This window comes from Delphinapterus leucas, chromosome 4 (assembly GCF_059928025.1).
Source record: "Delphinapterus leucas isolate spDelLeu-1000000601 "Yukka" chromosome 4, BTC_Dleu_Yukka2, whole genome shotgun sequence".
Classification (NCBI taxonomy): domain Eukaryota; kingdom Metazoa; phylum Chordata; class Mammalia; order Artiodactyla; family Monodontidae; genus Delphinapterus; species Delphinapterus leucas.
In genome coordinates, this window is record NC_143132.1 from 96,483,897 (window position 1) to 96,509,764 (window position 25,868).

The following is a 25,868-nucleotide window of genomic DNA, read 5'->3' on the forward strand; positions in this document are numbered from 1 at the left end:
TTTTCTTCACTGAGGCTTTTTCTGGGGTTTTCCCTATAACGTCAGATGTTATATACAGATGCCTTAGACATGATTACAAAGTATAACGAGACACTGCAGTTTTGATAAATTTTAATGTTAAGTCCTAAAAATTAGCTACTGGAAAGTTTTGTGGTTGAAATAGGAAAAGATATCAAATACTACATATTAGTATAAAGATCACTGAATTACACAGTCCCAATTTCTCCAAAGTTAAGTTTTTTTAAATCACAATTGTTGATTTATTTTAAATTTGCTGTGGCACAATCTCCAATCTGCTACCCAATAATTAAACCAAGACACAGAATTTAGAGAGATATAGTAAAAGCTGTCAAAATATTTGGTGTGTTGCTTATGTAAATACAGAGAACCCTTGATACTGCTTTCAACACACACAAAAAGCATAGTAACAAATAGTTTTCATTTGGAAAGAAGAGAAAGAAAAACAAGATGTTAGGGGACTTCCCTGGTGGCACAGTGGTTAAGGGTCCACCTGCCACTGCAGAGGACATGGGTTCAAGCCCTGGTCCGGGAAGATCCCACATGTCGCGGAGTAGCTAAGCCCGTGTGCCACAGGTACTGAGCCCGTGCGCTCTAGAGCCGGTGAGCCACAACTACTGAGCCCATGCGCAGCAACAAAGACCCAAGACAGCCAAAAATATATATATATATATGTTAGAATTCTCAAAAATTGCCAAAAGACTAACCAGAATTCTATCACTAAAAAGGCTAATAAAATGTACACTATTAAAAAAAAAAATCCTTGGGCTTCCCTGGTGGCACAGTGGTTGAAAGTCCACCTGCCAATGCAGGGGACACGGGTTCGTGCCCCGGTCCGGGAAGATCCCACAGACCGCGGAGCAGCTGGGCCCGTGAGCCATGGCCACTGAGCCTGTGCGTCCAGAGCCTGTGCTCCGCAACGGGAGAGGCCACAACAGTGAGAGGCCCGTGTACCGCAAAAAAAAAAAAAAAAGAAAAAAGAAAAAAAAACCCTTGATTTCAGAAAAACATCATATCCACATTCTATACACTAGAGGCTGAGTTGGAACTACTAATGACAAGCTACAGCAGAAAGCAACTAGACTTTTGAATCTTTTACTGTCTAATTTCTGCCTTTCTCTATAATCGCAACCTTACTGACAAACTAGTTTAACATGTTTGTACGACACTTTTATGTAGATATCAATGATCCATAAGAGATATACAAAGAAAATTCTACAATGAAGAAATAATTAGTGGCCAGCCGGGCCAGCATCTCATACTATGGGAATGGTCTCTAGTCTAAGCCTAAATCTGTAGATTATCTTCAGGGGGTCCATGAACTCCATACAGTTGTATGCCAAAATCTGTGATTGTTTATTTTTCTGAAAAATGGATCCCTGGCTGTCATCGGATCTTCAAGGGCATATACAACAGCACTCCATCCTTATTTATGACTCAGTCACCTTAGGACTTGAAAATTTTGACCATGAGACCTTTGGTCCACAAAATTGGTAATACATAGAATTGTTATCTCTGGGAGTCATGAAACAACAAAACATGCCTAATAACGTTAAAATGTAGAAATAAGTTTTGCAAGATTGTAATTACATTGTGTGGAATTAATAAAAACTACAATGCCTGGAAAATACTAAAATTCAGCAGTGTTACACAGAATATTTTAAACTATAAATTATCACATCTAATTTGAATGTTGATATTTGTTTAAGCACTGTAAAATGAATAAACTATTTTCTTAATGATACAGTTTTTCTTAAAAATCCTAGGCATATTCAGATTTAATTCACATGGGCCGTCTAAAATCAGACAATACAGATGTGGAGCCATTTGTGGTGGATGGACACGTGTACCTTGCAGAAGTCTCCAATGGCCTTAAAAGGCATTATTACTGGACACCAGGTTATGGAGAAGCTTGCAGCCCATCATCTAATGCAGGTCTTACTCTTGTACCAGTAGGTCAATATCTATGAAAAACAAGCTTTAATTTTCATATATTTGTCTTATTACTCTTCACGGAGATTACATTTTATTGTCTATTAAATTTTCTTTCATAAATTAGAACAATGAAAAGAGATACTAAACTGTGAGTAACTGTCCATTGTGAAAAACTGAGTAGTGTAATTTTTTCAAAGAAATTTAGCAAAATAGGGACTAAAATTTGAACACCTGGAGAAGGAAATCAAGGAACTAATTTCTTTTTATAAAGAAAATATACCCAAAGAGTAAAGCAGCATACAAGGATAGGTCATTATAGGTATCCTAACTGAAAGTTGTCATGAAGTGGTAAAAAGGTTTCAGGTGGCAGATTCCAGGGACTGTCAAGGGGTTTAGAGGTTGAAAAAGTATTTTAGGTATTTTACAAATGGGTATTGATACAATTTCACAAATACAGGCAAATATATATAAACATATACAAATACATATAAATGTATACTTTCCAAACAAGTCAGTGCTGCCAGTGAACTTTTAAAAAAGATAATTCTCTCTTTTGGAGGATGCCAATAACATTTTCATGATTTGATGGCAAACAATTACTGTTGTCTGTGGTCAATCCTGTTTTCAAATTAAAATTTCTATGAAGAGGCAACAGACACCACGATCCTTTGATTACACACCCATGTTCACAAATTAATTCGTACATACCACTTAACTGTTTAATCTGAATGATTTATTACTGCTAAAGCTGGGCAAAGTGTGAGAAAAAAAATTTTATGTGAACAATTTAAAGAGGTTACTTTAAGTTCTGCAGTCTAAATGGAAAAACCATCTATCTCTAAATGTTGAGAGAGAAATAAAGGTGATAGCTTTACAGTTGTCAAAGTATTGGCCTTCACTTAAAGTACTGGGAATTCCTCAAATCATAGCTGTATTTATTCAAAATTTAACATTACAGAAAACTCCCACATCTGTCATTGTCCATTCCTTTAATAGATTAAAGAATTAAATATGCCCTACTCACTACTTAATGATTCTTAAAGTTTAACAGGTTTTTCCTTATATTCAGCACCTCATACCACACTTCCATACTCCCTGGGGAAACTGGGGTGGTGGTGATGAGGGGGTGGCACAGATGGTGGTGGTGGTTATGAAATGGGAAGAACATCTGAATAAATTATATGAGCCATGATTTGCACTTAATGTTCTAGAGCTGCTGAGCCAGAAAAGACCTAAATGCCTTACCAAATCCATTCTCATGCTTTCAGAGAGATGAATCTTATTTTACTCTTAGTTATTAGCTTTTATCAAACTTTAGTTTCCAGTGTTCTCTACATGTTTCAGATCTTACTTTCTTTCCACTTTAAGATCTCTCTGCAGATATAAAGACTAGCTGTTTTTTACCAAGTTCTTTTACATTATTACAGGCTGAATATAGCTAGAAATAATTAACTGTATCTAAAAAAAAGTTGTGTGTCCGAGGAAAGTCATGTCTATAGTGTTAAAAATGCAATAGGAAATTAAAAAAAATTTTGTCTTTTGATCAAATTTGAAAAACTGCAGAATTCAATGAGTGCAAGAAAACCATGGTGTAGGAAAAAATACAAACATTTCTAACAACTGTCATTACATTTGGAAAACGTTAAGCTGGTGAGGAAATGCTACTCCTGGCAATTAGATAGCCAATAAACTCAGACTTGAGAAACACTATGACAGACTTCTGTCACAGACACTTGAACATTTGTCCAAAGAGTAAAGACAGTTTAAACTGAAGATACTAAATCAGCATTTTTTAAAGTATGGAGCATCAGAATTACCTGGAGCAAATGTTAAAAATACAGATTCTTAGAGTGAGAGCTACTGAATCAGAATTTCTGAGGATAGTCTGGGGAATCCGCAGTTTTACAATCCAGGTCATCTTTAATCTCACTGAAGTCTGAAAACCAATGCTCTGGTTTTCTCATTCTTCAAATTAGTTTCTTTAATATATACTTCTTTTAAATGGAAGTATCTAAGTGAATAGCGAGATGAATTATCACAAAGCTAACCCATCTGTGTTAACCAGGACCCAGATAAAGATAGTAAATGCCATAAGCTTCCCCAGAACCACCTCCAACCATCTTCCAATAGACAACCACTATCATGATGTCTAACATCACAGAGTAGTTTTGCATGTTTTGGAATTTTATATAAATGGGATCATACAGTATATATATGCTTTGTGTCAGACTTCTTTTGTACATTATATTAGTGCAAGTCATTCATGTTGTCTAATGTAGCAGTGTCTATTCAGCTTTCATTGTTTTGAAGTATTCCATAATATGTTGGGTAGTAGAGGAGTCCACAGGATTCTGGAAGAGATACTCCCAGGCTAGGACAGAGCCATATCAAAGTAAACCTTCCTAATGCAGTTTGCTTTCCCAAGCTACTCTGTTCCTCTGTGCTACAGAGGGGACCCACAAGTTCCTATATTCTCCCAAGGGGAGACTGACAAGGTAGCTGAGTGGGAAGCAAATAGGTAAATGGGAAGTAGGCTTATCTGGAGCCTGCAGTGGAGTGGCATGTGCTAAACCTGCAACCTGACTTACACGGGACTGCTTGAGACATTTTTGCAGAAGTCTCAGAGCTCTCTCCTCCACATCCAAGAGAACTAAGGTGAAGCCAGGTCAGCCGAGAATTACTGGGCTCTGACCAGGCTAAGGAAAACCTGATGACGTATTTTACAAGGTATTGCCTATTGCATGAGAAGCCAGCAGGATGCTCAGAGAATAGAGTGAAGGCAGTGTCTTCCCTGATGCCATTTTGTCATGCAAGCCTCCTCTCCTCCCCATATATGTGGACAGCATTTTAGGGAAAAGACAAAGGGTAGAAATAAGACAGCAATTTTCAAAATGTTTAAGCACTACCTTAAGATATTATAAATTCTAGCTGCTTTGTATCAGATTAGGTTTTAAAGTGCCTAGGACTAAAAGTTAATTTTTTTCTAGACTTCCCACCGGGTGCAAGAGTTCTGTAGGAAAACTCCCCTTCTTCTGCACATCTGAATTGTAACGAGCAAATCTGCAATCATATACATGTTATACATTTCCTTCCATTTTCCTCTTAGCAATCATCCTTTAAGATCCAGCTCAAATTACAGTGTTACAGACTCTATTATAATGCTCATTATTTAACAAAGTTTCAAGTTTGAAGCAAAAAAGCAAGAAATAAAGTGGTTTATACCTTTTAGATATTTGATAAAATGATCTTGTTTGCTGTACGCACTCTGCTTTTCAAACTAAATGGTAGTATTCATTATGTCTTATCTACTACTCAAACCATATCCACCTGGGTTCTACTCCCACTATTATTACTGCAGCTGCCTTTCTCAGGGGATCATCATACTCCAATTACCCAACCCAATTACTCAACCCAATGTTGTCTTTGATTTGCACCCTATCTAATTTCTCTGTGCCACGTGATCAGTACAAAGCCACTTTTGTCTTCGTGAAACTTGCATCACCCTGGTTTTCTTCCTATTATCACTTTCCATCTCCTTTTCTGTCTTTTGCTCATTCTTAAAATGCATTTCCCCCAAGATTTTGTCCTCATCTTTTGTTCTTCCGTACCATCTCCCAGGGTTGCCTAAATCATTTCTATCACAATAATTATTAGCCTTATGCTGCAAGATCTGTTTCTCTAGCTTTAACCTCTGCTGGGTTTCAGTCCCCATTTCCAACTACTGCTAGACATTTTCACATAGGTATCTCACCACTGATCAAATTCAGCACATACAAAATAAAGTCTTCTCTTCCATAAACCTCCCCCTTATCTTGCCTAGAAGTTAATCGCACCTCCATATACTCAATCGCTGAGGATCAGAACTTAGGATTCTAAGTTGAAACTGCCTAACTACATGCAACAGAAACTGACTCAAGCCTGCTTAAGAAAAGGTGGATTTAGGGAATTTGCGGGTTCAGTCCCTGGCTGGGGAAGTACGATGCTGCAGGCCGCGCAGCACGGCAAAAAAAAAAAAAAGGAAAGGGGGCTTTACTCTAAGAATTTAATAGGCAAAAACCACTGGCATCCAGAACAAGGAAATGAAGCATAGCTGTGTGACCTCAAGAAAGGTCTGCAAAGCCAGAAACCAAGCCACTTCTCTCACAGGGCCTCAGTCACTTGGTTCTGCAAACCTACTTCATCCCCTTGCTTCGCTCTACAGGTCAGCTTTCTCTGCTTCTTCACTATTTCTTTTAGACTTTGGCTTGCTTCAGTGACTCTGGACCAGATCTAAATGATCTTTTCCATGTACACCAATACCTAGGAAGTCTCTGAATTTCATAGCTCAAATTCTTAAGAAAGTCGCTCCGTTTGGCCTAAGAATTGTTTCTCCCTGGTAAGGTGTTCGTCAGCTGTGGTCACAAGTATGGAATCATATGTTACAAGTGTGGCTGTCTAATCCCTGCCCTTCAGCAGTCAACTGTAGTTGAGTGTGTGAGATCCTGGATTATAAACATGGCTATCTAATCCCACTCTTTCAGCACAGGCTAAAGGTAGAGGACTATTTCAAGGTGGTATAGATAGTGCTAGATGTGTCTTTGATTCCTATCTCTGCCACCACCTTTCAGACTTTCTCTCCATTCTCCCTACCTCAGTCAGCTGTGTACAGATTCCTCCCATTAGCCATCTCCTCTTGTTTGCCTATCCAGGGGAGTAACAGCCCTTTCTCTGTCCACTCAACTTCCATTGACTGCTCAGCATTTCCTTTCTTTCCTTCCTCCACTTTAACACTTGGCATTCAGGCTTGTCTTTCCCACTTGACTGTAAACTTAAAAGAGGAGATCATTTTATTCATCTTTACAGCTGTATGTATTCTGATTTCAATAATTTTCCAGCATTTGAAATAATGGCCAGATATTTTAATCCAAATATCTGATTCACATCCATGGTGTTTATTTCAGTATATTCTTGAAATTAAATACCCTATTTCTGAATGATTACTGTGTTTACATGATAATTATCTAAATTCCTTAAGCAAATACACCAAATCTCTGTTCAGTGAAGAGGGGGCAGGGGTTGTAAAGGACAGGTGAGTAGACCATATCACTGTCTCAAGAAATGCTCCAATAACTAAATATCGGTATTGTTCATACATAATGAGTAAAAATGTAGAATTTACAGAAATTGCATTAAAGTACAATTTCTTTTTATTTGGTGGTATTTCTAGCCAAGTTCTAAAGACTCAAAATCTCTGAGTAAAAAGTGAAAAGTTATATCAAGAGCTTCATTTATCAAGAGCCCACAGAGAGACTTCCCTGGCAGTGCAGTGGTTAGGACTCCGCACATTCACTGCCAAGGGGCCGGGTTCAATCCCTGGCCGGGGAACTAAGATCCCTGCAAGCCGCGTGGCGCGGCCAAAAGAAAAAAAAAATAGAGCCTACACATCACATATCAAGAGCCCAAAGGAAGAACACCAAGAAATGTTTAGGATAATAGTTCTCAGTGTTTGGTATGCACTAAGATTACCTATGGAGCTTTTCAGCATGTTCTGGAGATCGTCTGATTCAGAGAGCCTAAGGTGGGGTGGGGCTTGGACACCACTATTTTTAAGCTATGTTTCTGATATGCATCAAATGTCAGTTACTGTTCTAGGATATTTTAAAAAATGAGTACATGTAGATTGTCTTTATATAAGCACATTTCAACTACTCTTATTTGCACAACTGCTGTAGAAATGAAACATACAGAAAAGTAACACACTATTGTTCCAAGAGAAATGACAGAACCTTTTCTTTTGAAAAAAATAAAACAATTTTCTAAAATCTGTCTATCAAAATCATTCTATGAAATTAAACATAAAACAAATACCAGCAAAAAATCATTTATATATAATCTATGGTTTTTTAAAAAGCCTAAAATCTAACGATACAGAAAGAATAATCTAATACAAATACAAAACAAAATTAACTTAGAAAATAATTTCTCAATAAGATGTTCAGCATCCTAAAAAGACTTTCAAAAAACTTAGTAATACTTACATAATTAAGAATAGAACTTTCCCAAAACACTGCATTGTAGCAAATATATTTAAAGATGAATTTAACTGATAATTGTGAGTGTTACAATGATAGCAGATACAACTAAAATATATGCATATTATGATAAAGAATAATACAGCATTATGAGAAGAATGACAAGACAAAGATACTCAGTCTTCAAGCTTTCTTTACATGTCATTCTGGAAGAGCGTCAAGCCATGTCAATTTAAAATAAAATTATTTTAGCTAAGAAGCAGATAATGTGATGAAGAGAACAGATCAACTTCAGTCACTCCAATCCAATAATCCTAAAAATAATAAATTTAAAGGCTAATTTATGTAAAGGCAAATGCTAATTATCATCATGTTAGAGGAAATTTGGTAACTACTACCCTTACAGAATTATGACATCACTACAGCAGTTTTTAAAAAGAAATTTTGTTCATTAGATGCTTGGATTAATGAAGATGTGAATTAAATATAGCCTCTCCATTTCAGCAGACTTCTTAAAAAGGCTGAGTCTTAATTTTCTTTAATTTCTTCACATTCCAATAAATTCCTATTGAATTTAAGCCAGAATAGATTAGTTGAACATTTTTATAACTTTATAAATTGTATTTAAACCCAGTATATTAAATTAATACATATGCATAATTAGATTTCTTAGATAAATTAAATACTAAGTTTGATGTATGTTATACAAAGGCAGTATTTCAAACTCTAATTAAGTCAATCCCACTGGTGGCAATTTATTGTAAAAATGCTGCATGTGCTGTAAAATGGTGATGATCTGTACAGTTTAGAAGAATTTAGTTTTACTAAGTCTTCTACTTGGTTCCTATGAGTAGGAACCCCAGAGAAAATACAACTAAAGAAATCAATACCAATAGAAAATACGTTAATTTTGTTACAGGTATAGTTTAAAAGCAGAAAACAAATGATGCACGGCAGAAATAAGAAATAATGTCACCATGGTGTTTGATCAGCAGTATAGGAACTGACTTTGAGGAACTGATAATTTACTGTCCAAAGATTAGGCAGTGAAATAAATCAATATGTGGGAAAAATGGGAGGGGGAAGAGTGGTAGTAAATATCAGAATAAATCTGAATTTTCTAAGTTCATTAGGAAGGAAAAGGACTACTGTGAAACTACGACCACCGTGAACTGTTGTGGTTTAATCTATAAAAATGTAAAACTCGAAACTTACAGAAAACTCAAGTATAAAATGTTTAATAAACTCGCTTTCTGATATCACGCAAATGTTCACTTATAACTAAGTTAATTTCTTAACTATTTATGAATATAATTATCAAATTCAGAAGACAAGTGTTTTATACTATGCATTAAGTTTCTATTTAGAAAATTCTTTTTAGGATTTTATATTTTAAAAAGTGCATAAGAATATGAGAGGCTTATCAAAAATTATCAAAACTCAGTATATTTTCCTCATCTCCAGTAATCTAGAAACCTATTAAAACAATCTGCATCAAATCTGAAACTGTCTTTAATAAGATAAAAACACCAAATATCTATTTAAAATTCACTTTGAAAATGTAGTCTCAGATAATTCAAATCAAAAGTACTGACCATTGGTTTTATCCAGAATACTGAGTTCTAAATGAACAAAATTTATACATAGTTTTCTAGTTTTTAAGAGAAGCACTTTTTGTTTAATTAGAAAAGTTACCTCCAATGGACTATATTAATAGAGAAATAGCACAATTCTTACTCAGTACCTAAATTTTCTTAGGCAGAGATACGAATTTTTTTCCCCATAGTTTATGTACTGGTCTGTGGCGCTTAGTAACAGCACCACTCTTGGGCTGATTTTGTTTATTATTATGGATTTTGTTTAAATTTTGAGGGGAAGAAAATAAACACATCCCACAGGTCATAAGTGAATCATAAACTGATAGATTCCACTTGAGTAAATGAAAGGCAATTCTAAAATGAAAATAAATATGGAATTAAGGCAGCTCTAAAAGATAGTAAAACTTATCCACCCCAAATAGTGCTACTGTAGTATAATTCATTCCTCTAAAAGCTATGTGTATAATGTAGACATAAAAGCCAAATATCAAAATAAGCATTGCACAGTTATGATGCAGCATCAGGTGCTTTTACTTCAGTGAATGAAAAATAATGGCCACAACTCAAATGAAGGGTTAATTTAATATGAATATATGCACCTTACCAGAGATGTTTATGTTTACTACCAGAGACGATTTAGCAATTCCATATTCCTCACAAAGTCAGTATAATTGTTGTAAAAAAATCAATTGTGGTTCTGAATACCCGTTCACAGTTGACCTCAACAATGTATCTGATGTAGGAGACTGATTATCTGTAACAGGCAGAAGCATGTGGTGGTCCTCAGTCCCAAGTGGAAGAGTTAGTGGTAAAGTCATATCAGAAGGCTTCACATCCAAAGTTTCTGATAAAGGACTTTTTTGTATGGAATCTTGTTCACTCAAGGGATGATCCTCTATACTGGAATCTAGAATTTTATCTGTACCTGAAATGGAAGGTAAAAAAATTCACCATCTTTAAAAACAAAACAAAAACCATGAGGAAGACTCAATCTATTTACCACCCCCAGAACTTGCATTTCGGCCCCACACCTTTAGTCACACTGTTTCTTTTTTGCTGATTTGCCCTTAGCATTATCTATACAAATCCATTACGGGGCCTCAAGATTAGGTTTAAGCACCATTATAAAAATGGACTTAATTGTGCTAGACCAGGGTAAGCTGTTTCCTATCTACTTTATCACTCATTTGTCAGTTTTTCATATACCACCTTGTGACATCTGTCTATCTTACTGGTACGTAACATTCTACTTAGGTGTGCCTTGAATGCTCAACAGACTATAAATTCCTTCAAAGTAAATGTCTAATTATACTTCTCTAATTCCTTCAAAGTACCTTATAGTGCTACACACATAGTAAGTACCCAGTTTATTCAGTGAATGTATTAATGAGTAGTTCATATTATTCTGTGAGTTCAAGTTCAGAGGTATGGCACTTTCATTTATTTTCAGAAGTAAGAAATTCTGTGTTACTCAAGGGAGTAATTACCCCACTGACTAAAGATACATTTTTCCCTTCAAATTTTCCACTAGCTTTACCACGCACGCTCTTCTCACTTCCAAGTACTGACATGATTTCAATCTCACTAACCTTGTTAGACAAAATTGCATATTTGCTTTTTTAAAGTTATGATTCTGTTTTTGCCAGACTATTCTTCAGTTCAGCCAGCCAAGAATACAACCTGCGCTCTCTTGTCGCGATGACTCTCTTCACAATATTCTCTCTGCCTGGGATGAACATTCCCTTTCCCATCTCCACCCTTTGAACTCTTCTCCACCTTTCAGTTTCCCTAGAATTAAGCCTTTCCAATACTCACCTCAGAAGGACTTAATCTCTTCTTCAGTATTCTTGCATCTCTATTATATCCTGTATTTTGTGTGGTAATCAGTTATTTATGTAGATTTCTGGTCTCCCACACCAGATGGGAAGCTCTCTGAGGACTAGGACTATGCCTTGCTCAACTTCATGTACCCTGCAGTTATGTGTACTTTAGAGGTATTTAGTAAATGCCTGTTGAATTAATGACTCACTGAAGTTTTCAGACATCACTACCTCAATCCTTACAATGTTTATATTTACTATCAAAGACTATCATCTCTACACAGTGAAGAAGACTAGTGTTTTGTTCCTAATCATGACAGAATGGTAAGCACAGTGAAACTTTCTCAAGGATTCATTTTAAATAACAGACTAAAAATTGTGTAGTGTGGCTTTCCATTTCATGCATCATAACAATTTGGGGATACCTGTTTCCCTATTTCCTCTTATACATTTTCAGACTAGCGTTCATGATGCTCCTTTCTTCGCATAACTACAGTAAACCCCAGTTAACCTAGATTCTAGTATGGGAAAGAGTGATATATAGTTGTTTATGTATTCTCTCATTCTTGCAATTGTTCATATATCAGGTTATTTATTTATTAACATCTTTATTGGAGTTTAATTGCTTTATATATATATATCAGGTTTTTAAAGGAGGAAGTATTTCAAGCAATGTTTATTACAAGGTCAATATGGAAAGAAATTCAGAGTGAACTCACCTGCACATTATAAAGCTACCTTCCTCATATGTGTGCACCTAGTTTTTAAAAATATATATCTCATATAAACTGTTACAATGTGTATCTCAACATTTTAAGGAATAGTACAAATATGAGAGCACCAAATTTTTAAAAAACAGAAGCATTTACCAGAATGGACTTTTGTTTTGTGCTTCTTTAAATTTTTAATATCTGTGTAAGAATTTCCACATAATTCACAGATAAATGGTCTTTCTCCTGAAAAACAAGTTAAAAAATTAAAATCTCAGTATTTCAGAAGCTACTAAGGCAAAAATATCAATGTTCACGAACACAATGCAAACATTATATTGTTTAAATTTAGTTTCAAGTTACCATTTTAATCTCTTGGTTCTAATATAGTGAAATGAAAACTTCTATACACACAGGCACTCCTTTCCTTTATCATACAAAGTGTACCTATTTCAAGGAAAAATCGAGCATTTTCACTAACAGAACCTTCAAACTAAAAAAAAACTTACTTTTTTATTTCTATCAGACATTTAGTGAGTGCCAATTATATGCCAGACTCTGGCTAAGAGATGTAGCTGGAGGAAAAATGCGTAATTATGGTTTCTGCTCTCAGGTAGCGTATAAATTAGAAAATCCTTTAAAAATACTCACAGGATAAAAATACTACAAAATTATAATTCTTTTGAAATAAGAACTGTTCATTGCTTTATAATGCAAAGTAAGGAACATGAGGATATAGAAGTTGCCAATAAACTTATTAACTGTTTATTACTAGGTGGTCACACTATACTAGATAGGAATTACAAGAAATAACTTTTAGAAAGAAAAAAGTACAGTACATTTTCAAAGTGGTGTTCTCCTTTGTTTTAAACATTTTTTTGTGTATTTCATATTTTCTTCATACTACTTATATACTACCTTTTACAATAACCATGTCAATATTAAAATATATTCCTAAAACGTGCATACTGAACATTGTTTAATAAGAAAATCTGATATTATCTTGGTATTATCTATTCCTTTTCATTTTTTGGTATTATCTGTGTAATTTTATCCAAATCATTTAAAAACCATTGATTATCTGGCACAGTTCTTAGAAAATCTACACAATTCTTGACCAAATTTAATCCATAATCCAAACAACTAAAAAAAAAAAATAAACAAATAAAAAGTTGATATTCATACATTAAAATATAGCTACAGTTAGAGTATGATTAGTTACCATCTAGTCCATAATGGTTTAAAGTCAAGGTTTACATAAAAAGAAATTAGAGAGAACAAAAAATAATACGTTCTCCCTAAACACAGACCTGTATGGGATCGAAAGTGTTTGTTGAGCTCTCCTGAGGAAATAAAACTTTTCCCACAAATACCACATATGTATGGTTTTTCACCTAGATGGAAAATAAAAGATAGCGAAGTGGTGTACTATACCAATATAATATTTATCAATTACAATAATCTAAAGTAAGCTGTTCTAAAATATTATTTAAATTAAAACCTCTTTGTATTGTATTTCAGAGGTATTTTCAGTGTGATCCAACTTAAATGAACATTAGTAATTACTTTACGCTGTGCATGTAACCTGATGCTTTTCATATAATAAAACTTTCTCCAAATATCCTTCTAGTAGACTAGAGGTGGGCAAAAAGTCTGATTTTTATATAATTAAAAACATGAAAATTCATCAATCCATATTTCAATTTTTGCTATCTATAAGATTATTAAAGGGGAATAAAATCATTTAGGAAAGATCTATTAAAAAATTACCCTACAAAAAAATGAAAAATTTTGAACAACAGGTTTTGCTTCAAAATTGATACTTTGGGTTTGAAGTATCTATTTAATTTGCAAATCTACAATGTCTGTAGAAAAAGTCCTAAGAAGTTATTAAATCAACGTTCTACCCAAATTCACCCCAACCCCTTAACTTTACAGTTTTATCCAAGGGAAATGAAGCTTCAAGACCCTAAGGAGTTCTTCTAAGGTCATAAAAAATGTCTTATTAACTCAAGTTTATATATTGTCAAAATTATCTGATTTTAATGTATATAAGTTACATGATAAAAAATTTCACCCACTGTGTATTCTAGAAAATAAGTCTGCTTTTATATCTAATATTTATGTGAAAATCAGAAACACAAAAAGCTTCAAGAAGCACAGACACAACAGATATATAACTACAAAGCCTATAACCTACTTTTTGTAAAGGCTTAATTTCCCTTTTTCTTTTATTTACAACTTTCCTTGTTTTAAGCCACCTCTTTGTCAAATCCTTACCGGTATGTTTTCGAGAATGAGTAATAAGAGAACTAGAGACAGCAAATGCCTTCCCACAGGTGTCACACACATAAGGCTTTTCTCCCGTATGCCTTCGAACATGATAGGTCAATGTGCTGGCTTGGGCAAATCGCTGTCCGCACCTATCACATACATATGGCTTCTCTCCACTATGCTTCCTGTTAGTAAATAAATATAAAGATACATGTTGGCAAGTAAAACAATCTAAGGATCATGCCACACAGCAAACATTTTTCATACAAATTCTTCATGCAGTATCTTATTTCATTTCATCTTAACAGATCAACAATATGTATTTAAAATCAACAGTTTTCAATGTATACTGTCAAGAATAAATGTTTTGGTTTTCAAAACATTAGTTCTGAGACAGTTCAAAGTTTTGCCATCAGCCTTATGTGGTAGTCAAGTGTGCCCATAATACTGCAGGCAACTATTTTTGTCTGTCCATTCACTCACTCTTCAAAACTCTTTCCTCAAACCTTCAGCACCTCCTCACCCATCCTCATTCTCAGCTGATGTCCTTGCTTCCCGTTTCACTGAGAAAAATTTAAGGAATCAGAAGTAAATTTCTACCACACAAATCTCCACCTATAGGCATCTGTATCTATAGGGTTTGCTTTTCTTAACTCTAATATGAGAATGACAGTTCTTCCGAATCCAAGTACTCCAGTTTATATACTTAAGATACTATCCTCCTTGCCTACTCAATGATCACTCTTGCAATTTCCTCCATCCTATATCATCTAGTTTCACCTCCCCTTTGGATCGTAGCATACAAATATACTGAAATATCTCCCATCTTAAAAAAAAAAAAAGACCCCTGACCTTACTTGCTCCTCTATTTTCTGTTCCCCTTTAGTAAAATCTTGAGTCTCCAATGGTTCTACTTTCATTTCTTCTCTACTAGCCTCCGCTAACACTGCTTTTGTCAAAACCACTGCTAACCTCTCACTTTGCCAAATCCAATAGTCAATTCTCACTCTTAATCTCCCTATCATCAGAATTTGACACAATGATCACTCCCTCTGAAATCATTTCCTCCACCTGGATTCCAAGAGAGCCCAATCTTCTGGTTTGCCCCTATATTGGTTGGTCCTTCCTAGTCACTTATAGTGACTTGCCCATCTCCCAGAACTCTTAGTGTGCCTTATGACTCCATCCTTTGATCTCTTTTTTATCCATCTTCATTCTCTTGGTGACCTCATCTAATGTTATGACTTTAAATACTATCTACTCAAACCAGTCCCCTGACTTCCAAACTTAGATAACCAACTATCTAATGCACGTTTCCATTCAGATGTCTAATAGTCATCTCAAATTTAACATGATCAGAACTCTACTCAACTCCTGTACTCCTACTTCAACTGCTTTGTCCACAAATCTCCACTTCAGTTAATGGTAATTCTATCTTTTCAGATGCTCAGGCTCAAAACCTGAGAATCATTTTTAATTCTACTCTTCTTTTTTTCTTTCATACCCCACATCCAATGTGCAGCAAATTCTGTTTGTTGTACCTTTAAAATACATCCAGAATCTGACTACCACTTATCTCTTCCACTGCTATCTCTCAGACCTGAACCACTGTCACTCTCACTTGGGTTTTATCTATAGCTTCCTAACTGGTAACTTTGCTTCCACTCTTGCAATCCTACAATCTTTTCCTTAACATAGCATCCATAGTGATCCTCTTACAATGCAAGCAAGATTACATCACTTACTTCTCATTCTCAAGAGTAAAAGCTTTATAATGACCTACAAAACCTTCACCATCTGGACACCCTAACACCATTCTGATCTTATTTCCCTCCCTCACTATTCCCCTCCAGGCACCATGGCTCCCTTGCGGTTCCTTCACTGTACTAAGAATACAGTGTGGTGGTACCACAATTAGAACTCTACTGTCCTGAATTCTCATACAATAGTCTATTTAAGGCTATAGTGAATGACAGACTCAAAGATCAAACATCTGTTTTTTTGTTTTTATTTTTACCTTGCATGAATCTTCAGATTGCTAGAAGTTGCAAATTGTAAATTGCATACATCACATTTATAGGGTTTTTCCTCACCATGATGCATGCGACTATGGAAGACTAGCTGGCATTTCTGAGCAAATCCTTTATCACACAATTCACATTTGTATGGCTTCTCACCTAAAAGAAAAGTAAATAAAATTTATATTTAGAAGGAAATATTGTTTTAGTTGCTTAAGCCATACAAGCTTTCAAAAGAGTTCATCAACCAGTACTAGTTTCAGTATTCAGAAAATATTAACTCTAGAAGTAAAAAAGCAAATAGGATATTTTTCCAGATTGATTACTGAAACCACCAGTAGAGTTAAAAGAAATTAGTGTTTCTTAGTCCATAATAGTGAAAAGTGATCAATGAGAGAAATACCTAATGCATCTTAAAAAGCACAAATCTAAGTGTACCAATAAAGGTAAATATAGAGGCTGAGGAAGGAATGTATATATAATTTATGTTCAGAAGTTCGACAAAGGAACAGGTGGTGAGATGTGTTGGTAAAATCTGAGAATCAGCCTGAGTTGTAATTACTTTTTATCAGTTTTAATATATTGTCTGTTAAATATTTAGCAAGGTAGAACTAAATTTATGCTTATTTTAATTGTGAGGGAAAATGGTTTAAAGAGTTCACACACTGGGACTTCAGAGTATCAGTTACAACAAAACAAATAGCCATTAAATACTTGGTCACAATTACAAAGACATTTTCAAGTCTAACATGCTCAATACTTTTATGAATACAAGTATATACCAAATTTTGGTCACAGTCAACACTGTATGTTAATATGTTTATGAAAATATTATTTCGGTCACAATATATAAACAATTATACTTTCCACAAACCAGTCTTACCTGTATGAGTTCTTACATGCGTTTTCAGCTGGTTACATTGGGTAAATGCCTTTCCACACAAGTGGCAGACATAAGGTTTGACTCCTTTATGTATTCTCATGTGCCTTCGCAAGCTGCTGGCTTCTGAAAACACTTTCCCACACGTGTTACACATTGGTTTGGCCTTGGAATACCTCTGATCCAGCTCTTCCCCGGAGCTCTCCAGCTCGTAAGAGTTCTTGACACTGGCTATATTAGACATAGAGTGTTCTTTCAGAGCACAGTTTGGCTGTGATTTTCCACGTTTCCGTTTCACTGTAACAGTTTGCACAATATCTTGTGCTGGAAAAGTATTTTCCACAACTGATGTCAACTCAAGTTCTGAATTATTTCTTTGTGCAACTTGTTCTATTACAGGTGTGGACAATTTATTTGCATCTAGATATACTTCAACTGATGCATTCTCTAAAATGTCACTGGGATATTGCACTGTTTTATTCTGCCCTGTTTTCTGGGAGTTGAAGGCCTTCTTCTTCTTTTTAGTTTGAGATGACTTCTTTGCTAAAGCCCCTTGTTTAGGATTTGCCTGAACTAAATCTGTAGACCCTTCTGATTTCTCCCGACTGTTATAATCTCGTAGAGTAAGGAGACAAGTCTGTTGATTCAATTCAATGTTTCCGGTAATACTAGATATCTCTGTAGAAGAGGGATTAGCAATAAAAGCAAAATCTTCCATCTTTATTTTACATTTAGTGACCACCTCTTCCACTTTGAGATAGTCAGCAGCCTGATGGATTTCTTTAACATTCCAACTGTAAGGAAACAAGGCTAAATGACAATGTTCTGATCAAAGAAAAAACGTTTTTGAAACAGAGCTACACAAATATTTCTGTCTTTTAAAGACCTAATGAAGTAGAATGATACAAAAGGCCTAAGAGAACAAATTTATAAAAAATTTATTCACTCAGAATGTTTAGGCAAAAATCTCCAGTTTTACAGAACTTGAAAAGATGAAAAGTAATGGATTATTCATATGTACAACCATGGAAAAACAAAATGTTAAAATTTCTACTTGTTAAGAAAACAGCTGGAACACGAAAGTGGCTGTTCGCAACTTACTGCCTCCTCCCATTTCTCCTGAGGCCTCTTCAGATACCAACCAACTTTTCTGGACTGGCAACAAGAAGAGTCTAAAGAAATTATTATCTTCCTCTGCTCCCCTGTGAAGAACTTCAACTGCACTTCTCAAACTTTCCTGTGCATGTGAGTCACCCAGGGATTTGTTAAATGTAGATTCTGATTCAGCAGGTCTGCTTTGGGGCCTGAGCATCTGCATTTCTAACATACGCCCTGGTGATGCCAATGCTGCTGGTCCATGGATCACGTTTGGAAGAACAAGGTTTTAGAATGCACTAAGCTCTCTCTAGCAACCTTCCCAGCTTTTTTTGTGTATGATCCCCAACCCAAATTAGCTAGAGTTTGTCATATTAGAGTTATATAGAAAAAATTAATGTTCAACATTCCAATCAATATTTACTGAGCATTTCACTTTATAAAATGCTTAATCTGCCAACTCAGGAGCCTGCAGTGCGGGGTGGGGAAGGGTGGGCAGCTGCCCATTAGACCAGCAGAGCAGGACTGCAGGGGTGCGGCCCTCCCTCCCCTGCCCTTCTGTTCAGATACCCAAGGGGCCCATGTGCACCCCTGGGATCACATGGCCGAACACAGGACCCCAGAAGTTTCCAGAGTCTTTGCCTACCAGAGGGGCTGGGGCGGCCCTGCTGGCCCATCTCTGAGCAGAGCACCCCTGGATGGGGCAGAGCTGCATATGGCTGGGCTAGACAGGGAGGGGTGGGGCAGTGGGCTCTGGAAGGGGCTGATGGTAGCAGATAGGGTGTTGCCACCTGCCTGCAGGTGGGGAGCACCCTGACTGAGTGGGTGGCAAAGCGTTGGTCACCAGGCCCAGACATCCAGCTCCTTTGGCTATAGGCTGACATCAGAGTAGTGGCTCATGGGAAGTGGTTAGCTGGAAGGTCTGAGGCCTGGCTCACAGAGTCAGGGAGGAGCTGGGAGAAGGGGACAGTACCGTGAAGGCAGATAAGGGGCAGCAGCCTCAGGTTTATGCCCCCCACTCCCCTGGTATTTTCCAAGCCAAAGCCAAAGCCTGCAGCTTACTTTTTAAAAAATTTTTTTAAAAAGAAAAGCAAAAAATTAAAAATCTCCTTACTGTTAAATCTTTTAATATGTATTGTTATATGTATTGAATAAAATATGAAAAAAAAAAGAAAAGAAAAAGCAAAAAAAAAAATTTACTGAGCATTTACCATGTGTGGTACTGAGAGCGATATTAAGAAATATCAAATAGTCTCTGCCCTCCAGAAGTTTACAATGTAGTGAAAGGCTGGCTGTTCAGTTATGCTAGCAATGGCTCTGGATCACTAGCTGAATTAATTAGAATAAATCAGCATCTTTGGGTGCTTCAATTTTCTTAGCTGTAAAGTCAGAGAGCTGAGTTGGTATTAACACTAAAAATATGCCCTTTTAATTATCTGACGATGGATACATACATAAACATACACATACATATACACACACACACCCTCAAGTAACCTTCCTACTTGTCATTTTCCCCAGATATTATTTAATTCTTCAGAAAAATTAAGTAGATTTATAGGCTAGTTTGGAAACCTAATCACCACTTTTAGTGAACATTTTATTCTCTCGGAAAATCCATCCCAAGTTCCTAAACATACTACAAATAAACTTTTGGAAAACAATCTGTTTGTAAACTGACTCCCTTAGCTAAGAAAACATTACTTACAATAGTCTTTTCTTATGGCCTTTGGCTATAATTCTGGAGCAAATAACGAATGATCTTTGTAATCAAGTTAACTCCCTGTTTGCAAAGATATATAGCATGAATGCCCCAAACATAATCTTATTCATCTTCCATACAAAATGCTTTTTGCATGTATATAGCACTGTCACTCTCTAAAAACATTACGTTTCTTAAGCATTTTTATTGATTCTGTTACACAGTCTATTATTAAGTTACAATAAATGAGAGAAACTATTAGAATGAAAACCAAATTTACTCCATCACTTATTATACTTAGGTCTCAAATTATAATTGTGCTTAGTGCTTCATAAAATGAATCACCAACAAGGTGAGATTGCCTTTAAGACCAATACAAACTAGTATTGAGTCACACACTAACTGTTCAGTACTGAAACAGTAATTCATACAAATTATTTATCTATTTCACAGATAGCCTATAATCTCAGTTACAGTTAAGAGAATCAGCGTTTGTTTATGTCAATAACTGATCTGCTTTTGTTTATAAGCATGAAGTTAAAGTGCCTGCAAACTTGCTTTCACTTTTTGAATAGTCACTGAAAGTCATTTAATTACATATTGCCAGGTATATGGCTAACTGCTTTATATGAGCAATTATAATCCCCATTTTACATACAAATGAAGGATCAGAGGTCCAAAGAAGTTAAGTAACTTGTCCAAGATCACAGAGTGTTAGAACTAAGATTTGACCAAGGTAATCTAGCTCCTGAGTCCACTTAATTCTTTATTATTCTGTTTTCTTAATCACTAAATTGTACAGACTTTCTATTTTTGGTATATGTCTTCTCTTGCATTTGTGTCTGAGCTCAAACAATTGGCTCCCCAGCTCCCCAGGAAAGACATGTATCAAAAAAGACTGAGCCAGGGACTGCCCTGGCAGTCCAGTGGTTAAGACTTCACCTTCTAATGCAGGGTGTGCGGGTTTATTTCCTGGTCGGGGAGCTAAGATCCCACGTGCCTTGGGGCCAAAAATACAAAACATAAAAAGAAGCAATGTTGTAACAAATTCAATAAAGACATTAAAAATGGTCCACATCAAAAAAAAAAAAAAAAAGATTGAGCCAAACATCTGGCTCTTCTTCACATTGGTTTTTTGCATGAAGGCTCAAAGTAAGGCGCTCTTCATTGTGTTCCAATTAGTTCAAGATTTTTGGCAAAGTTATTTGAAAAAGGGAAACCACTAAATTGAAGATCAACCAAAATTCACTGGTTTTGTGATTATTTTATATTATGTATTCTAAATTTTTAGATCAGAGGCATTTGTATAGCCAAATATTCAGTAAATTTAAATAACATCATATGACATTTATCTATGACACTGCTTTATTCCTTTAATCAATTTACACGGAACTGACTCAAAAATTTCATTACATCAAAATTTAAAAGCAATTCCAAACAGCATGAATGGTTCCTTTTCAATAGGATTAAGGAACATCCTAATTCCAGCTTTTCAATAAGTATATTTCCACAATAAGCTGCAGTGTAAAGAGAGGGAAGAACTTTGCTTAATGTGTACATGCATATATCTATAGAGATCATCTGGAAAACAATGAAAGAATATTTACTGAAGTGTTAAGAGTGGTTATCAGTGGGTGGCAGAATTTCAGGTGTTTCCTTTTTTGTTTTTTCCCTAATTTTTCTCCAATAAATGCGGAATTAATGGGCTTGTAGAGTAGGATAGAGAAGAGGAAATAAAGGAAGGAAAGTAATGTTCATTGGGAGGTAGTAAATCCTAAATCTTCACAGTAACAACCAATGTGGTTATTATCATCTCATTTTTACAAATGGAGAAACTGAGGCCCAGAGAGGCTATAGCTTGCTCAGAGACGTGGTGACTTGACAGGCAAGATCTAATTCTAAAGCCCATAATCTTTCTATGTCAGATGATGATCTATTCATGTTTACACTTTCATAAAAGATGGAGAAAAGAAGACAGGAGTTAAGTTGATTGGTTTCTCTTTCCTTTTATCCCCACCACCTTTCCCTCAACAACGAGTAAACATATTAGTATTAATCTAATTATACAGTTCATCACGTATGAAAGACACAAAATGCCTGCATTATCAGATTCCTCAGAACCTACTTCTTGTCAGTGCAGTGACAGCATTAAGCATCTCAGAGAAGCATCCTAGCATCTTAGACCAGACTTAAGCATTTGCACTGATAGCTCTACCAGGCAACAGGAGTCATGGCCATTAACACGCCAATGAAGTTATTTTCCTGAATCAAGATCAGGAAGAGGTCCTGCAGGTTGCTATTTACAGCTGGAAATGGGAGCACTATTAAATGAACAGAGATCTTCCTTCTTTCTCCACCTATACTTCCCCACCCCTAACACCTTAAGAGGTAGGGGATAGAGAGTGAGAGAGAAGACCAGAGGAACATAAAGACCAAAAAGCAAGGGTAAATTGGAATTCAATTAAAATTCATCATATTTTGATCTTTAACTTTACATAACTGAAATCACAAGCTTTGTTTCAGTAGATAAATGTGTCAAAAACCATACTTTAATCGTATTAACATCTGTACTTTTTGTGCTTATGAAATGTGGTCTGTTTATCTCAAATCAGAGACACTGACTTCTTTATTAAAAACAATACTGTGCATATCAATGTTTGAAGACTCAGAGTTCAGGGACTAAATGCAAAAAAACTAATCTGCTTTAGCTCTAAAGACTATTGACCAGTTTTTATAAGTGGAAATAAAATGTGTACCTTACCTGTCAAGATTTAAAGTTCCTGTGTATATAAATTCCAACAGTTTCTGAAATCCATCAGCCTTCACCTGACTCTGATCAAGAAAGACATTGTTCTCTGAAGTGCTTCTGTAGATCGCACCAAAATACTCACTAAACGAGGCAAGCACATTCCTATGAGCTTTAAACTGGAATTCCCCAATTACTATGGTGCAGTCACAAAGAAAACCTGCTTCCCGTTGTTTGTTCAGTCTCTCTAAAAGGTGCTCACAGTGGTGCGAATACTGCATTTTGATATCAGAATCGAATTTTACCCTTGCTCTAAAAAACAAAAAGAAATAGTAAATCAGTAACCCTAAGTTTTCATCAAACTTTTCACCCAAGCAATTGGTGAGTGAAGAGACACAGAACATGAACTAGAATAAAGTCTGTTCTCATTTTATATCCCCAGAAAATTCTTATCAAACAGATATGGATAAAACTGCCGAAGGGATAAATGCCTTTCTAGCTTTTATTTCAGCTTGGTAAACTAACACAATCCTTTGGACACGTCAATAAATGGCGATGTGCGAAAACATTTCCCACAAAGTGGAAAAAAAAAAAGCACCGCAAAATTTCACGCTTTTGCATCAGTTGAACCTTCAGACTTTCAAGCTCAGCAGGCACACGTGTATTACGAAAAAAATTAATAAACCACTAAGAAATGACTTCTTGGGACAAAGGGGGAAAGGACACGGTATGAGTTCTTTAAAATTGCTCTCAATCGCTTCTCGGCCTTTTGGCTAAGATCAAATGTAAAACTCTCAAATCCCTGAAACCTGTTAGCTTCCTCGGAGCATAGTGGCTTCAAACGCAAGGTGGGCGCCCAGGGGGCGGAGAACCAGCAGGGCCAAGAGTTGTCAAAGGTTAGGTCACTCGCCCCAGGAGGCCACACCCCTCCCTACCCCGCCTCCACTCGAGGTGGCATCGGAGAGTGACTGCGAAAGCCGGTCTCTCCTGGCTTCCGCCTCCCTGCCCTTCGCGGAGCTCCCACTCCCGCGAATTCCCACAGCAGAGGTTGTGGCCAAGGCCAACACGGGGGCTGCCTCGCCCAAGCTTTCCACACTAACACCTTCACTCCGACCTGAGCGCGAACTCCAAGGAGCCTGCCCTCCAATGCCACTGGGTCTGAAGAGAGCGGGGACAGCAGGCTGAGGGCGAAGACAGAACTCACCTATAGTAACCCAAAGGGGAACACAGTTTCTTCACTCTCTCTCCGCCATCTTGGAAGGACGTCACCGCGACACGCTCCACCTCTCCCTTCTTCCTCCACGGCGACGTCACATCCGGCTCCGAGCGTTCCGTGGCAACACCGTAGGCAACATCGGAGGGCCGATGCCGGCCTGTGGGGAATAGTCTGGCGTACAGAGACACCGCTACCTAGCATGCCAGGAGCTAGGGAGAAACAGGGAGAGTCTTGGATACGAGATCTAAGGGCTCGCTCACAGCGCCACACCTGTCTTCCTCATTCTGAGCATTCTGGTTGGAGGACAGTCGGCATCTCGCGCTCCGCCCGCGTTCTGGGCCGAGGCTGAACCGCGCTGCACCACGGGCCTCTTTCCAGGAGCCAAATAGCGCATTGCATGCTGGGGCTTGTAGTTAGTTGCTCGTCTTCTCCCATCATCCTCCCCTTCCTTGTGGCCCCACGAGTAGGAACAGCTGCTGTGTGTACTCGGGCTCTGGGCCGTGGGAATTTTTGGGCTGAAACTGATCACCCCTTTTTAGTTTACGTACCCGAAAGCTCTTGGGAACCCACGAGTCTGGTTTGCATCAGCCGACTGGAGCCCAGTTTCCAGGATACCCTTACGTGGTGATTGAAGTCTGAGCTGCATGAAAGCGGAGCAAAGCCGTAGGGTACACTGGGCATGCGCATGGGGAAAGGTGGGCTTTGTACCGGAAAGGGTTCTTCTGCGTCTGGACTAGAAAATTTTTAATACAATTATTTACAGATTTTGTACAGTGAGGGAAAGGGGTGCCAGTTATCTGCGTAATATAAAAAGACGCAGAAACGGTAAGATAAGTCGTGCTGATATGTTAGGGTGAATTCTTCCGTACTACCCGCGGACAACATAATCTAAGAAAACCAAAACGTCAACATTTTTTCTTGTTAAAAGTTGTAGCACAAAATAGATAACTGGTGGGAGGCAGCTGCATGGCACAGGGAGATCAGCTCGGTGCTTTGTGACCGCCTGGGGGGGTGGGATAGGGAGGGTGGGAGGGAGGGAGACGCAAGAGGGAGGAGATGTGGGAACGTGTGTATGTATATAGCTGATTCACTTTGTTATGGAGCGGAAACTAACACACCATTGTAAAGCAGTTATACTCCAATAAAGATGTAAAAAAAAAAAAAGTTGTAGCCCAGGGAGCTCAGCTCGGTGCTCTGTGATGACCTAGATGGGTGGGATTGGGGGGTGGGGTGGGAGGGAGGTCCAAGGGAGGGGAGAATATATGTATATATCCTGATTCATGTAGCTGATTCACTTCGCTGTACTGCAGAAACTAACAAAACATTGTAAAGCAACTATACTCCAACTAAAAAAAAAAGGTGTGTCAGGACCACAGGAAATTTACTCGTGATTTTATATTAAAGGACAGTCTCAACTTGAATTTATTCTTTTCTTCTCTCTTGAGATTTTTTTACAACTAGATTCTGTTTGCTCTCTTTGTAAATTCTTTCTTCCCGGTAAGAATCATGTTTGTGAAAAAACCCACAACCGTTAGGTTTATAAGAAAAAAAAAATGAGGCTGGTTCTTTCTTGATTTCATTTTTATGAATATAATTTTTTTCTGATTCCACTTTATTTTTGTCAGAATCCTTTTCAGTAATTTATTAATTCAGAAATATTTGTCTCTACTAGGTGTCAGATACTAAGAATATGGAAAAAGCATAAAACATGGTCTCTGGCGTTTAGAGAAATCAGCAATCTCAGGGGGAAAACTAATGGAAAACCAAATGACTTGTAAAACAAAGAGTGCTGGGGGCAACAGAGCTTATTTTTTACGCGGTGTTTGATTACTCTTATTAGGCTGT

The 25,868-nt window shown here is 36.9% G+C and overlaps 2 protein-coding genes across 5 annotated transcripts in view; one reads left to right on the top strand and one right to left on the bottom strand.

Annotated features, from left to right (window-relative positions):
- LRRC34 (leucine rich repeat containing 34) overlaps window positions 1–2,111 on the top strand; it is a 19,577-nt gene extending 17,466 nt beyond the window's left edge. Inside the window, exon 11 of the mRNA XM_089910919.1 lies at window positions 1,785–2,111. Coding sequence (XP_089767045.1) covers window positions 1,785–1,988 — 204 coding nt within the window. The 3' untranslated portion in view covers window positions 1,989–2,111. The remainder of the gene's footprint in view (window positions 1–1,784) is intronic.
- Window positions 95–24,213, bottom strand: MYNN (myoneurin). 4 transcript variants are annotated; one of them, XR_002644412.3, is made up of 9 exons: window positions 24,012–24,112; window positions 22,823–23,119; window positions 17,268–18,058; window positions 16,384–16,543; window positions 14,373–14,551; window positions 13,403–13,486; window positions 12,252–12,338; window positions 10,167–10,487; window positions 95–8,529 (listed from the first exon to the last, which is right to left on the bottom strand). XR_002644412.3 is itself a non-coding variant. In XM_022572703.3 (8 exons), the coding sequence occupies exons 2-8, from the start codon at window positions 23,086–23,088 to the stop codon at window positions 10,225–10,227; spliced, it is 1,830 nt and encodes a 609-aa protein (XP_022428411.1). In that variant the 5' UTR covers window positions 23,089–23,119; window positions 24,012–24,213; the 3' UTR covers window positions 95–10,224. The 4 variants fall into 4 exon arrangements, 3 of the variants coding, with proteins under 3 accessions (XP_022428411.1, XP_022428432.1, XP_089767044.1); XM_022572703.3 differs by having other exon boundaries at window positions 95–10,487; window positions 24,012–24,213; XM_022572724.3 differs by lacking the exon at window positions 13,403–13,486 and having other exon boundaries at window positions 95–10,487.
- Window positions 24,214–25,868: the final 1,655 nt, after the last annotated feature.

Coding starts and splice junctions, on each gene's coding strand:
- MYNN (XM_022572703.3), bottom strand. CDS start 23,088: ATGCAGTATTCGCACCACTGTGAGCACCTTTTAGAGAGACTGAACAAA. Junction 18,059..22,822: donor GGAACTTTAAATCTTGACAG/GTAAGGTACACA, acceptor GTTTCCTTACAG/TTGGAATGTTAAAGAAATCC. Junction 14,552..16,383: donor AATCTGAAGATTCATGCAAG/GTAAAAATAAAA, acceptor ATTTACTAACAG/GAAGCATAGTGGAGAGAAGC.